At 34.1% G+C, this 15,221-nt stretch overlaps 1 protein-coding gene across 10 annotated transcripts in view; it reads left to right on the top strand.

The window, feature by feature from the left end:
• MIPOL1 (mirror-image polydactyly 1) overlaps nt 1–15,221 on the top strand; it is a 278,917-nt gene that overhangs the window by 100,178 nt on the left and 163,518 nt on the right. For 8 of the 10 annotated variants that reach the window (XR_002345852.1, XM_021099133.1, XM_021099139.1 and 5 more), the window contains 2 exons: nt 9,732–9,765; nt 10,025–10,195. Coding sequence is in view for 9 of the 10 variants with exons in the window: in XM_021099133.1 (XP_020954792.1) it covers nt 9,732–9,765; nt 10,025–10,195 (205 nt within the window). In the remaining variant the exon portion in view is untranslated. The remainder of the gene's footprint in view (nt 1–9,731; nt 9,766–10,024; nt 10,196–15,221) is intronic. The other 2 variants (XM_021099138.1, XM_021099134.1) reach the window with 1 other exon arrangement.

Raw genomic sequence — 15,221 nt, 5'->3', positions numbered from 1 at the left:
CTCTTTTGCTCCCTAGGTGTACAGCCATGGGGGAAATATTCAGAGTTTTTGTGACTCTGAATAATTTTTTTTGTCTTCAAAATATGGAAATAGTGGCTATTTTATATTGGTCGTTATGAAGACTAAATGACTTAATAAGTATTGAAAAGTACTTGACTCATGGCAGGTACTATGTAAATGTTACTTGAATTTTAGAGTAATAATCAATTGAGGTGGAACTGAAGAAATTTTTGAACTTTATGCAGTCTCGATAAGATATATTAACTCCCTAAAGATCTTTCTAAATTTAAGAATGGAGATGGTAAAAAACATTAGGATATTGGAATCTCGTCAATATTTTTTATGCAGTGTTTTAGTTAAACAATATTATTTGACTCTCAGCTATGAAATAAGTAACAGTATTAAACACCTTTTTTTCTTTTTCTTTATAAATTAAACTTTAAAATATTTGTAGAAGTTGTATTGGATTATTGGATTCTGTAGCCAAACTGCCCCCTTTTTAAATCTTAATTTCATATTTTAAAGGGTTGAATAATCATTACTGGAACTTTTTATTGTACATGGAATTTTTACACCTCAGTTTTTATTGTGGGGTATTCCTGGGCAACCAGATTTCATTTTCAAATACTTTTTTAAAGGAAGGGCTTATAAATACTTTATTCTCTAGTTCTAACATGTTCCAGACTGGTTGTGTATTATCCTTATATTCAGATTGGTCATGAATAAAATTCTTGGCTCAAGTATTTTTTCATTCTAAACATTGTAAAAATGTTACTGACTTTTCTGACATTGTGTTTGGCTGAAAAGATCTCTGAGGTCAGTCATATTTCTTTTTCCCTCACTTACAGATAGTTTATTTTTTTTCTTCCTGGGTACCCAAAGGATTTACTCTTGAAGTAGAACAACTTAATCAGGATGTTTGTAATTATTATTCTATAATAATATTTTTGGAATCACAGCATCCTTTTCTAAAGACTAATTCTTTTTTTCAGGGAAATTTTAGATTTTTTTTTTAAGTTTTCTCTTTTAGAGACCTAGTCATTTTTATATATTTTGTCCTTGTCTGTTGTCTATTCAATAATTATTTTAATCTCTGTCTTTTCCTCTGCATTCACTGTGATAACTTCAAACCTTTCCTTTATGTTAGTAATTCTAGTTGTTATTGTTTTGTTCCGTTTTCTTTCTATTTCATTTATTAAATATTTATTCTGTTTCCTTAAGGTTTCATTTCTTTCTCGTTTTAACTATATAAGTTTCAGATTTATCCTTAAGTGTCCAGTTTTCCTATTCACCTACTCATTTGTTTTGGCAGCTTCTCTTTGAGCTTTGTTTTATAGAATTCATATTCTTCTTATGTTTTTCTAATATTCTAACCCACTGATGGGAAAATTTTCTTTTCTCTTGGTTTGTATTATCTTTTATATATTATATCCCATTTGCATGAGGTTTTGTCATGTGCTTTCGGTGAATTCATAGTTGGCATGTCATTTCATCTTGCCCATGCTTAAATTGTCAAGAATTTTTCTTTGTTCTGAAATGGTACAAGTGAATTTTCCTTGATAAATATTTCATATTACTTGAAACCTACTTGCCTTCTCCTCTGATTCCTGGCTAGGTATTGCTTCTGAGCTACCTTTCTACAAAGCCCTACCTGGGGTAGTGGGGTAGGAGTGGAGGTTGGGAAGACCTTCCTGGAGCTCTATGCTCCTTTTGTTTGAGGCTCTGTCCTCTGCTTGTGGGATTTTGTCTGGTGTCTTGCATTGCACTGAGGATTCACTCTCTCTAGTCTTGTGGATCTCTTGATTCTGTGGAGTATTACTTTTGGGCTTTTATTTGTTCCACCAGTGTAATAGAAAATGGCCAGCCCTGATGATTCTTGCTTCCTCTGTAAAGATTATTCAGTAATGCAGATTCTCAGTAATGTCCTCAATTTTTTTCTGAGCTGTCAACTCAATTCATTAGTCTCGTAGGTTATTTCCAAGCAGTGTAATGTTAGTGCAAAATTCCCAGGATTTGGTGAGGTCATGGTCTTTTTCTCAATACCTGTTTTCATATGTAAAAGGAGAAGTTAGTTGAACCTGTTCAAAATCATTTTTCTACCACATACCTTGTGCCTACTTTTAAAAATTACTACATGATGTCTTATTTCCTTTAATGCTTGATTAATTTTTATCTTCGGTTCAGGTGGTTATGTGAAGTGATGAATAGATTTTTTTGTGTTCAGCTTCCACTCCACTGTCTTTACTTGGACTTCCTTTTTTATTTTCGATAACTTTTTGTTTTAGAATATTTTTAGATTTACAGAAAAGTTATAAAGATAGTACTGTGTTCTATATAACCCTCATCAGGTTTCCCTTATTGCTAACATCATATATTACTATGGTACACATGTTACAGGGGGGAAATGAACATTGTAAACAACTATTTGCTAAAGGCCATGCTCTATTCAGCTTTCACTGCTTTTCTCTAGTGTCCTTTTTATTTTCCAAGAGCTTATCCAGGATTCTGTAGACATTTAGTTATCATATCTTTGTTACTTACTCTGCTCTATGACATTTTCTCAAATTTCCTTGTTTTTGATGACTTGACAGTTTTCAGGAGTACTGATTATGTATTTTATAGAATGTTTCTCAATTTCTGTTTTGCTCATGGGTAGACTGAGGTATTGGTTTTATGGGACAAATAGTACTGGAGTGACATGCCATTTTCATCACATCATTTTAAGGTTATATTCCATCAACATGACTTGCATTACAACCAGTGATGTTAATCTTGGTCATCTGGCTGAGGTAGTCTTTGCCATATTTCTCCACCATAAAAGTACTTACCCACATAACCTTTTTGTACTCTACCCTTTGAAGCAGATCAGTAAAGTGCTTCCCATACTCAATGATGGGGCTAGGAGGTTAATTGAATTCTACTTCCCTCAGGGGCAAATAGCTACATCAATTATTTGTAATTCTTCAATACAGTAGATTTGTATCCCTCATTTGTTTTAATTATTTATGTCAGTATGGACTCATTGATATCCATTTAATTCTTTGCGTTATAATCTAATAATATTTTATTGCTTGGAGTATTCCAACTTTGGCCATTGAAAACTTTCAAGCGGCTCCTTTTTTTTCTTTTTTTTTTTTTTTTTTGTCTTTTTGCCATTTCTTGGGCCGCTTCCCGCGGCATATGGAGGTTCCCAGGCTAAGGGTCGAATCGGAGCTATAGCCACTGGCCTACACCAGAGCCACAGAAACGCAGGATCCGAGCCGCGTCTGCGACCTACACCACAGCTCACGGCAACGTCGGATCGTTAACCCACTGAGCGAGGGCAGGGACCAAACCCGCAACCTCATGGTTCCTAGTCGGATTCGTTAACTGCTGCGCCATGACGGGAACTCCCAAGCGGCTCCTTTTGATTTTTGAACATTTTCTTCTTGACACTACAAGATGCTCTGGGGTCGTGTTTTATAGCGATATGCCCACCGACCCCACCAGCAATGAAATCAGAGTTCCTGTTTCTCACCATCCTACCAGCATTTGGTACTGTCATTTTTGTTTTGTTTTGTTTTTTGTTTTGGACAATAGCCATTTTCTAGTGACAGATGATATTGAACTCCTTTTTATATGTTTATTTGCCATCTATGTATCTTTTTGTAAAGTGTCCAGATATTTGACCAGTTTTTTTTTAAGTTGGGTTTTTTCTTTTTGTTAAATTTTGTGTCTTTGTTTGTTTTGTTTTGTTTTGTTGCTTTTTAGGACTGTTTCTGAGGCATATGGAAGTTCCCCCGCTAGGGGTCAAATCGGAGCTACAGCTGCCAGCCACAGCCACAGCAATGCAAGATCCAAGCCACGTCTGTGACCTATGCCACACAGCACAGGCAGCACCAGATCCTGGACCCACTGAGTGAAGTCAGGGGTTAAACCCACATCCACATGGATACTAGTCAGATTTGTTTCCACCGTGCCACAATGGGAACTACCTAAATTTCAAGTGTTCTTTATATATTCTAGATGTAAGTCTTTTTTTCAGATATGTGGTTTTCAAATATTTTCTTCCAGTCTATGTTTCTTTTTGTTGTTATTGTTCTCTTGACTCTGTTTACCAGGATATAAGTTTTAAATGTTTATAAAGTCCAGCGTATCGATTTTTTTTTCTTCATGTTTTGTACTTTTGGTTTCATATCTAAAACTCACTGCCATATTTATGGTCATACAGATTTTTCTCCTGTATTTTTAGAAATTACAAATTTCATGTTTTACATTTAGGTCTATAATCTGTTTTGAGTTGATTTTTGTGGAAAGTGGTATAAGGTACATGTAGAAGTTTTTTGGGTTTTTTTTTTTTTTGACATATAGCATTTACTTATTCTAGCACCATTTGTTGAAAAAAGTATAATTTCTCCACGAATTTCCTTTGCACCTTTCCTAAAAAATCAGTTGACTGTATTTCTGTGGGTTAATTTCTGAACTTCCTGTTCTGTTCCATTGCTCTGTGTGTCTGTCCCTTTACCATTACCACAAACTCTTGATTACTGAATTTTTATGGTAAATCCTGAAATAGGATATTGCCCTCCCTCTAAACTTGGCTCTTTTATTATAGAATTATTTTACTATTCTGGTACTTTTGCTTTTCCGTATACCTTGCAGTCTGTTTATATCTACAAAAAGACTTGCTGGGGCCAAATGTTTTTAACATACTTTTCAAAATAGATACCTTTTATTCTTATTTCAGTAATGTAGCTATTAATAACTTGAGATGTGTTCTTTAGGGATTTGGAAATGCTGTTACCCTCAGTTTATCAACTGCTGCACAGTACTACAGTTAACATGTAATTTATGATCATAAACCTTTTATGTAGATTGATCACCAATTTTATGACGAAATCTGCCTCTAAATAGACTTCGGTGTTTTGAGAAATAAAATTCACCCTTAAAGTTAACAAATAAACTTTTATTACAAGGTCATAACTCTTTGAGGTAGGTGATATTTAGGCATTACAGGTGAGAAAACTTTGAGTACTTGGCGAAAGAGTCAGTCAGTCACTTGCACACTGTAGAACTTAACTACCTCATCTATACAGGCAGTTCAAACTGACCATATCCAAAATGGAATTATTAATTCATTATTAAGACCTGACCCTCCTTAATTCCCTGTACTGATCAGTGGCACAACGATTAACCCACATATCCACACCAAAACTTCTTCCTCAGAGCTCTTATTAAACTGGTCTCTTAGCTTTTTGTTCATTCTATCTCTTTAAATGATGGATCTACATTGAGCCTATCCTTCTTCCTTAATTTTTTTAATCCTCCATATCTTATTTATATTATACACATATTTTGGTATAGTTTTTATTAGAATACATGATAATTAAAGTTCCTTGAGGCAGGGCCTTTTTCATTTTGTTCTTGGTAGCATTCATATTGAGGGAGAAATGGGGAAGGAAGGAAAGGAAAACAGTCTCATCCCAAGACTTTTAGTTAATCAATTCATTCAATAAACATTTATTGAATATATATTATGTATCAGATATACTGCTAGTTGCTGGGAACACAACATTATGATCTCAATTTAGTTAAGAAGATTGACCTTATGTAAATAATTACATAAATACTTAAAATAATGTTGATATAAAGGATTATTGTTCCTAGGAAAAGTTTATATACAGTTCCTTCTATATTATAATCTAAGGGTTCAGGTGAGGAAATCAGGAAAAATACTTAAGAAGCAAAAACAACAACAACAAATAACAGTATATCAGTATTGGTTTTAAATGGCACTCTTGAGGTTCCTTTCTTCTCAGCTGAACTTTTAATAGTTGCATTTTAGACTAAATCTTTGTTAAAATAGAACCAATTTTTAACTGAGCTTTGCTTGACTGAAAAGGATGTTTAGAGGTATTGAGTATAAAATGAAATTATATGAATTATTTTACATCTCTTTTTGTTTTAATCCCTTATTTCTTGCTCCTTTAATCTACAGATCCCCCCTTTCTTTTTTTCTCTTATCATCTTTGCCACTTCTAATCTACACTGAATTTTTCTGTAATAATGTTTGTCTTGTCTTACTCTGCTGCTTCTCTGCTTTTCCTAACTCCTTGCATTTTCAGTGCCTTTTTTGTCTCTTTTGCTTTTGTAAAAGGATTCAAGTTAAAATAACTTATATATGCATGCCAATTTAGGCTTGTTTGCATAAGTACATTCCAGCTTTTGAGATCATAGTATCTTTTTTCAATTTGTTATTAGTGGCATATATATATATTTTAACATATTAAGGGTCACACTATGTAAAAGAGATTGAGAGAAAAAATAATTTAGAATTTTCTTATTAGCTGTTCACTAGTTCTTTTTATCATTTGAAGTCAAAGTTTTGCTTCTTTCCATTGAACAAGGTAAATGACTATAGGTTCAGAGGGAAAGATGTGATATTGACTGATTTAGGAATAAATCAAGAAATGTGACATTTCATGCATGAGTCTTTTCACTTAGAGTGCAAGGTTGTCAGTCAGAATTTGCATGGTATAGGAAATCAATTGAAACTTGAGCCCATAGACATTTACTTCAGCAATATTCTTACTAATTATCATGACTATGTCTAGTTAGACTGTTGTAGGCATAATGTAAGGTTTACAAAAGGTTTAGATTCTTTTGTTTGATTGTAAACCTCATATTAATGATATATAATGTATAGTTTGTCAGTTATATTTCATATACCACCATTACTTTATTTTAATTAAGCTAATAAAACTTTATATGCTGTACATGCTGCTAAACCTAAAAAAAGTCATTTTACATAGAAAATTCAGTGTCTTGTATAGCTGTTTCAAACTGCCTCTTTTTTTTAAAAGGTAAGTTGTGTAATTTTTGTTTTCTTAACTGATACAATAAGTAATGTAGTTATTGTAGGACTGATTTTAATTTTCTGGAAACCATGTTTGTTGATTTTTAATCTTGAACTAGATATTGAATGTCCCGGCTCAGAAAAATATGTCAAATATATGGACTTGGCACTTATAGTGTATTAACATCAAAGAGCTGGTCTTATTTTTCCATACTCTATGTATCAGGGATCAGCAAAGCAGGGAGGTATGTTGTAAATCTAGCCTTCCACTTGTTTTGTAAATAAGTTTTATTTGAACACAACTACACCTGTTCATTTACATATTGTCTGTGAATGATTTTACTCTACAAAGACACAATTTAGTAGCTGCAGCAGAGAATATATGGCCAAGCCTAAAATATTATCTGACCCATTACAGAAAAAGTTTGCTTGTCCCTACTGCATATAATCTAGTTGAGACTTAATTACAGTGTCATTGGTCTTTGATATCTGTGACAAATATTTCCTGCAACTTTTAAAGAAATACAAATTTGAACATAACCATGCCTGTTTATTTACATACTGTCTATGGCTGATTGTGCACTGCAGAGGCAGAATTTAGTAGGTGCAAGAGTTTTTAAAAATTTTTTTAGCTTTATTTTTCTCTTAGTGACCATTTATCACTAAATTTCTATCAATCACAGAGGATAATAATAAATCTAAGTTGAGATTAATATGCTAAGTGATTGACTTGGCTCACTCATGCCCTGCATGTCAGATCTGACACACTCACTAAAACATGATTCAGATTCATTTATTAGGAAAGTGATAAATCACTATTTATTATATAATTTTAAGTGCAATCACCTAAGTTAATTATAGTCAGAACGCTAAATTCATGTGTTAAGGATCTGGTATACAACTTTGATAAAATTTTGTTTTAATTTTTTAAAAAATTTTGGTTGTTAGCTCTTATTAACATTAGACTAAATACAGTAATCTTAACCATATCCTGTTGAAAGCTGTTGATTTAAAACATTTAAACCCTTTCATGTCTCCTTAAAGTAGTAAGGAGTGTTTGGAAAAAATGTGTAAATACTGCATAGGAATTACTTGGATTTTTTGCTGTGTTCATTATTTGGAATATATCAATTAGGTAACCTATCTACACTGTTATTTTCTTTTTGATCATATGTAATTTTTTGAAACAAAGAAAATGAACATTTTTTTAAAAAAAGTCTTCAGTAACCTGTCAATCTACATGCTTAATTTCCTTGTATCTTTTTGCATTTTAAATGATCAAGTTTATTAAATTATTAAGTATATAAAAAGTGAATCTTCCTTGGAAACTGTCATTAATTGGCTCTTAGTTTGATTTCATCTAAAAAGAACAACATTAAGGTAAATATTCTTCACCACATATGACTTACTTAAAAATCATATTTAGCCAACCAATAACTGATGGCTAAACGCTGCTTGTGTTCTTCATATGCTTTTACATGATCATAAATAAGTCTTAGATTTTTATCTTACATTTTGTCACCATGGTTTTTAATTGGGTAAAAAGAAATGATTATCTTCATAGTTCTTATAGAATCAGGATATTTGAAACTGTTGATTTAGTTTGGGAGAAAAAGATAAAAGATGAGAGCACATATTTGCCCTTACTGGAATGTGAATCCAAGTGGACATTAGTAGTTTGAGATACTTTAAGTATGCATAATTCAAAATTACTGTACCTACCTGTTAACTTACGCTATTTAAGTATGTATAGAAATAGTTTTTTCCTACACATATATATTAATGTTCATGTTTTTTCCTGTCAAAGTTTAGTATTTTAAAATCTATACTTTCTCTCCATGAATGTAGCAGTTTGAACTGTGGCATTTGGAACAGTTTTGTAAGAAATTTGTTAAATGTCTTCTTTTATCTCCTCCTAGTATTTTTTTTTGGCAGTAGATGTTAAATTAGAGGAGAATAAAAATGGGAAATTTTTGAGACAGAAATTTGGATATCTAAACTTCTTAGTACAATTTTTATTTTTAGTACAATTTTTAAATAATAGAGGTCAATTTCTAAAATCTACATTTCAATGGTAATCATTACAGATTTCCATTTAATCTACTGAATTTAATGATTGCCTAAATTATATTATGGACGTTTTCTAAATATGTCATTTAGAACTTCTTTCTTTATTTTTTACTTAATTTCTTCTATTTACCAACATCAACAAACATTTCAGTAAGCACTATGACTCTTAGAAGATAAAATGCATTTATAAAGGGACAAATTTACTTTTTTTGCCTTTAAATAATTCTCTGTTTTGAAAAAGAGAAAATAACATTAGTCATCTAAAAGTGTAGCCCAATTTTGGCCAGCCTTTCTATAGTATATTTGTTTTAACAAATAGGTAGCAGGAGGTGATTTTCAGGTCAGATTTAGTGGTAATTATTTGTCATTGCTTTTGAGGGAACATAGTTAAACTTTGTAATAAAAATACTTGCCTTATTTTATTTGTGATGATGTCCAAAAAAAAAAAAAAAAAAAAGAGAGAGAGAGAGCGGAAATACAGTTTCTGGTAAGAGTTGAAAGTCCAGGAATAAATATCATGATAAGAATGAGTGCTTCTATCACTGGGGAACTTTCTTCATCCAAGCACATATGAACAATTGATCCTTGTAGTCATATATAGCAGTAAACATTAATAACTTAACAGTCTGAAGTCAGTGCAGAAGATATGGAGCATTATTGAAAGATGGAGTCGAGCAGGTGGCACTTTAATATGTTCAGTGTCATGGTTGACTCTAAAGACTAGTCGAATGAAATTACTTGAGGTTCTAAAGATTTAAAAAGCGAACTCATTTTGCTGCACTAAGGAAATGCTACTGATCAGGCTTTCTGTGTCCCTTTTTTCTAGGCTAGAAAATATTAACCCTGAAGAAAATGACATGGTAAGCCATTCTCTGAGGAGATTTCTTGATGTCAGTCTTATATCTTAGAGGCTTAAGTTCAATTGAGTGGGTTTCAAGAACTAAGATGTGGGAAAAAGAAGAATTGACACACTAATAATGTACATCTTTGCTGCAATATGAAAATTCAATAACTTCACTCAGTCAATTTACAATTCACATGTGCCTATTAATTAAAACCCTATATTAAATAAAATATATTAAAACTTCATGTCTGACTAACATATAATGGTGTTGGTAGACATTACAGGAATTACTGAACAGAATAAACAATGCAGACACAGGGATAGCTATTCAGAAGAATGGAGCTATAATTGTGGATAGAATCTACAAGACCAAGGAATGTAAAAAGAGAATAACTGCAGAAGAAATGAATGCAGTGATAGAAGAAAGGGATGCTGCTTTGTCTCAGGTAACTGCATATATCAGTAAAAAGCACTTACTTTCTTTACATTTTATGTTTCCCCCTCTTTCTTTACATTAAAAAAAAAAAAGACTTTTCCCCCAACGTAGTCTTAATTCAAATTAGTTTTTAGCTTATAATTAATACTGCAATGATTATCTATGTTAAAATAATGACATATTTTGTTATATCACTCTTCAAATATATGCATCCTCATTTCTTAATAAAACTGTTAGGTTGTCATAAAAATTTAGTTATCTTCTTTAATGTAATCACTTTTATATGAGACTTCTTCCTTGAGTCACAGTTTTGTGAGGGCTGAGATTATGTCTTTATTACTGTTTTATTCCCAGTGCCTAATTCAGTGCCTTTTAGTAAACATTGATAAGTGAATCAAATTATTCGTGTATTCCTTTCTGAACATGACTCACATGTTCCTGCTCTAACTGAAACCTGATTACCTCCCTGAGGATACTGCTTCCATGGCAGTCCTCTCAAATAGTGATTGTATTCCCTCCCTCAACAGTTAGGCCACTGGGCTTGGATCCTTGTTGCTCATCAGTGCTTTTCCTTTTTCCTCTCTAAACACCTCCAGCTTTGAAGCCCATGCATCAGATTGTACCACCCTGTACATACTGCTGTTGTATTTGTGTACATACTCCCCATTTCTTAAAGGTTTTAGGATCTATCTCATCGTCTTTTTCTTCAGCCTTCTCCTCTCACAATTCTTAGTGATTTAAATATCTCTGTAGCTGATACTTTCAATATCCCAGCCTCTCATCTTTTTGAATCTCTCTTCTCCAAGCAGCCATATGCTCTGTACTTTCTGCCATATACCTTTTTGTCCTGTACTACTCTTGATAATTATTTAGTCTCAGTTTCAAGCATCCTGCTTGCTGCCCACCAGTTATTATCTTCTCAGCTTGCTTACTCTGGAACTCTAACTGCAGCAAATTTTCATTCTACTGACACCAGTTATATTGATCTTACATCCTGTTTTCCTATCCCTTAACCCCCTCATGTCCTCACTTCCCTCTTTGTTTAGATTCTGTAGCTCACCATAATTATCACCAACTTGCATGTAGTATAACTTAGTTCATTTGGCCTTCCCTTCTGTTGTCCTACTCACCTACCAAAATCTAAGGTTTATAAATTTAACTGTCTGCCTGTACTATACCTTCACAACTGTATATAGCAGGAGAATATCACATAAGTTTGCTCAATTGAATTTAAGTTCATGACTACTGTCTTTAAGCAGATACATGGTGTTGCCTGGTAACCCTCTTGCCTTTTGTTAATCCACTCACTGGCCCCCTCTGAAGGCCTATTTTATCTCTTCTCCTTTCTCTCAAGCATCTATCCTCTCCTCCCCAATTAAAAAAGAATTTCTGCTTGTGCCCACCATTTCCTCTACCAGCCTGTGTGCATCCATATATTCTGCCTTTTTTATTTCTTTTTTACATAATTCTCTTTAAGGACAACCTATTTCATACTAGTTTACATCTTTTCTTGCCTGCTTAAGGTTATCACTTGATCAGTTGTTCCTTTTCTTTCCTACTTCATAAAATGTTTTCAATTCGTTCATTTCTATCACTATATAAAATTCTTTACTCTATCCAATGGAGGCTAAGTGGTAATCTTGGTGAGTCTTGGTTTGCTTGTGGTTCACCCCTATACTTTTGCTGAGGCTTCCCAAACTGAGAGCTGAGTATTCAGTAGGGCACTGCTCCTGGCAGATCTGGTATTCTAGAGTTTGTTTCCTCAGCATTGTAAGACTGCGTAAAACTCTGCTATTCTTTTCAGAGGGGTTAGGGCTTAGATTTTTAACTTCAAGCCCTGTAATGGTTTGGGATCTAGCAAATGATTAGTCCAAGCAAGAGATGAACCTGATATTAGTTGAGAGGAGCAAGTGTAAATTTAGAGTAGACAGATTTGGGAACTATTTCAGTAATACAGTGAGTATTACTGTATTGGTTTTGCACGTGAGGGAGCTGGAAGAATTAGGCTGAGTCTATATTTTGAGCGGAACACTGTGTAGATATTCCTAGCTTTGTGATGGACAAGTTTTGGGGGGAAGATCAACACATTTTGGGAGGGAATTTATATTCCTGCTGGATGTGAAATATTTGAGATGATTATTAAAAATCTAGATGGGGGGAGTTCCCGTCGTGGCGCAGTGGTTAACGAATCTGACTAGGAACCATGAGGTCGCAGGTTCGGTCCCTGCCCTTGCTCAGTGGGTTAATGATCCGGCGTTGCCGTGAGCTGTGGTGTAGGTTGCAGACGCGGCTCAGATCCTGCGTTGCTGTGGCTCTGGCGTAGGCTGGTGGCTACGGCTCTGATTAGACCCCTAGCCTGGGAACCTCCATATGCTGAGGGAGCAGCCCAAGAAATAGCAAAAAAAAAAAAAAAAAAAATCTAGATGGGGAGTTCCCGTTGTGACTAAGTGGTTAACGAATCTGAGTAGGAACCAGGAGGTTGCGGGTTTGATCCTTGGCCTTGCTCAGTGGGTTAAGGATCTGGCGTTGCTGTGAGTTGTGGTATAGGTCGCAGACATGGCCCGGATCTGGCATTGCTGTGGCTCTGGCACAGGCCCACGGCTAAAACTCCAATTAGACCCCTAGTCTGGGAACCTCCGTATGCCACAGGAGCGGCCCTGGAAAAGGCAAAAAGACCAAAAAAAAAAAAAAAAAAAAAAAATCCAGGTGGAATGTTGAGCAGGCACTTGGCTATTGCAGCCATCAGCATATAATTAAAGCTGTGTGTCTAGATGAAAGCAGGGAAAGAAAATTGAAAAAGAAGAGGTCCTAGGACCAAGCCCTGTGATCTGTCAACAATTTAGCAATTGGCTTTCTTAAGTAGAAGGGATGCATAGAGGAGACTAGAAAGGTTGGCAAGTGAGGTAGAGTGAAACTGAAGACTGTGCTGTCAGAAAAAGAAAAGAAAGTATTTGCAAACGATGAGAGCAGTCAGTTTCCTTAAATGGTGTTGAGAGGTAAAGCAAGGTGAAGAAGGAGTAATTATTGGTTTTTTGGGGGGTGGGGGGTTTTTTGTTTTGTTTTTGTTTTTTGTTTTTTGTCTTTTAGGGCTGTACCCATGGCGTATGGAGGTTCCTAGGCTAGGGTTTTAGTCCGAGCTGCAGCTGTCAGCCTACACCACAGTATCTGTGACCTACACCATAGCTCACGGCAACACCAGATCTTTAACCCACTGGGGATTGAACCTGCATCCTCATGGATACTAGTGAGATTCCTTTCCACTGAGCCACGACATAAACTCCTGCTTTGAGATTTGATCACATGGGAGATGTTGAGAGCCTTGAAACAAGTTTTGTCCAGGGAAGAGGCCACATTGGAAGAGAGAATGGCAAGGTGAGCAACTGAACAGAGTGATTATATATACAACTTTTATCTCCCTGTAATGGAGACAGAGAAATTGGGATTAGATAGAGAGGAGTTTATTGTGTCTGTGGTGGGTTTTTCTTTCTTTTTTAATGGGAGATTCTAAGACTTGTTGTTGGCGTTTTGGTGGAAATGAACCAGAAAAGAGTCAAGGTATTCTGGAACCAATCCCCCACGTATACCCCTGGATTACTGTAGTTGCCTTGGTTTGTTTGTAAATGAACATAAACTAACAAGTCTACTTGAAGATCAAACACAGAATCTTGGCCAGAGATGTAACCATAAAAAGGTAACCTTCCACATTAGCAGAGAAAAATATAGCCAAGTTTCTGAACCTCATATTGTTAGCATTTACTTCACTTTGTATCCCTTATAATTCACATAGTAGCTAGCATCTAATAGATGCAAAATAATGATTTGTTATTAGAAGTTTGACAAAAAAACTCATACTTAAAAATAAATTATAACATCTAGAGTTTCATTTTTTCAAAAGTAGGAAACATGTTTAACATTCATTATTACGATGACTGTAAATTTTTATTAATTTTTTCCCCTGTCAGTTCGTTAATTTGCTTTCCTGTCTGTCATACAATTATTTGCCTGTGCATTTTTTCCAGTCTATTTTGCTGAACTATATTGTTGATATTTGATCTATTTTAATAACTTTTTTCTTATAAAATTTTTATAACTTCTTGAAACTATTGATAACTTTGGAGAATACAAATAAGCAAGAAGGGAAAACAGTCATATACAGATCCTTTGTCTTTTTCAATGCATATTTTATCATGCATACCACTTGGTAACCTGATTTTCACTTTAATTTTATATTTTGTCAGATATTGTTATAGTTTTATAATTGAATATATTAAGATTTATTGAACTCACCTGCTGTTTGACAAGTGTTTTATGTTTTTTTTCTTTTGGTAGTGGGAACATTTTTGTAGCTAAATTTTTATGGACATGCATGTTTATTTCCTTAGAGAAAATTTCTGAAAGTGAAAATACTGGGTCAAAGAATATAAACATTTTAAATAAGTGTATATTTTCAAATTGCCTTCCTAGAAAAATTGTACATAGAACTGTTATTTGAGATTTCATTCAAGGGGGATTTAAGTAGAAAAAAATGCTAAGGAGTTTAGACATTATTTTCTAGGCAAATGAGGTCTCCTGAGGTTTTTTCAGTTTTCTGATAATAAAGTAAAATCTTAAATAAGATTTCTGGATAGTACTGCATAAAGTGAATAGAGTAGTGTAAGTCCAAGGCTGAGGAAATGATTTGGAACTTACAGTAATAATTCAGGTAAGAGATAATGAGGGTCTAAATAAGAAAAATGTAGACACATAGATATGAAAACTAAGCTTATATTTTAAGAAAACAATTTAATGGATGTATAACATATAGTAAACAGCACAAGTCTTAAGTGAAAAATGTGGTGAATTTTTGCCAATGTATATATAGTGATGTAAGGCAGCACCCAGGAGCAGCGCTCCAGAGGGCTCCTCCATGTCTCTTCCTGGTCAAAATTCCTTCCCAAGGGTAATCACCCTTTTTATTTCCAACACCATAGGTCATTTCACATGTTTCTAAACTTCATATAAAAGGAATCATGTACTCTTTTTTTCTGACTTCATTC

This window comes from Sus scrofa, chromosome 7, assembly GCF_000003025.6.
Source record: "Sus scrofa isolate TJ Tabasco breed Duroc chromosome 7, Sscrofa11.1, whole genome shotgun sequence".
NCBI classification, from domain to species: Eukaryota; Metazoa; Chordata; class Mammalia; order Artiodactyla; family Suidae; genus Sus; species Sus scrofa.
The sequence above is the reverse complement of the archived record's forward strand: the minus strand, read 5'-3'. Positions and strand labels throughout refer to the sequence as shown.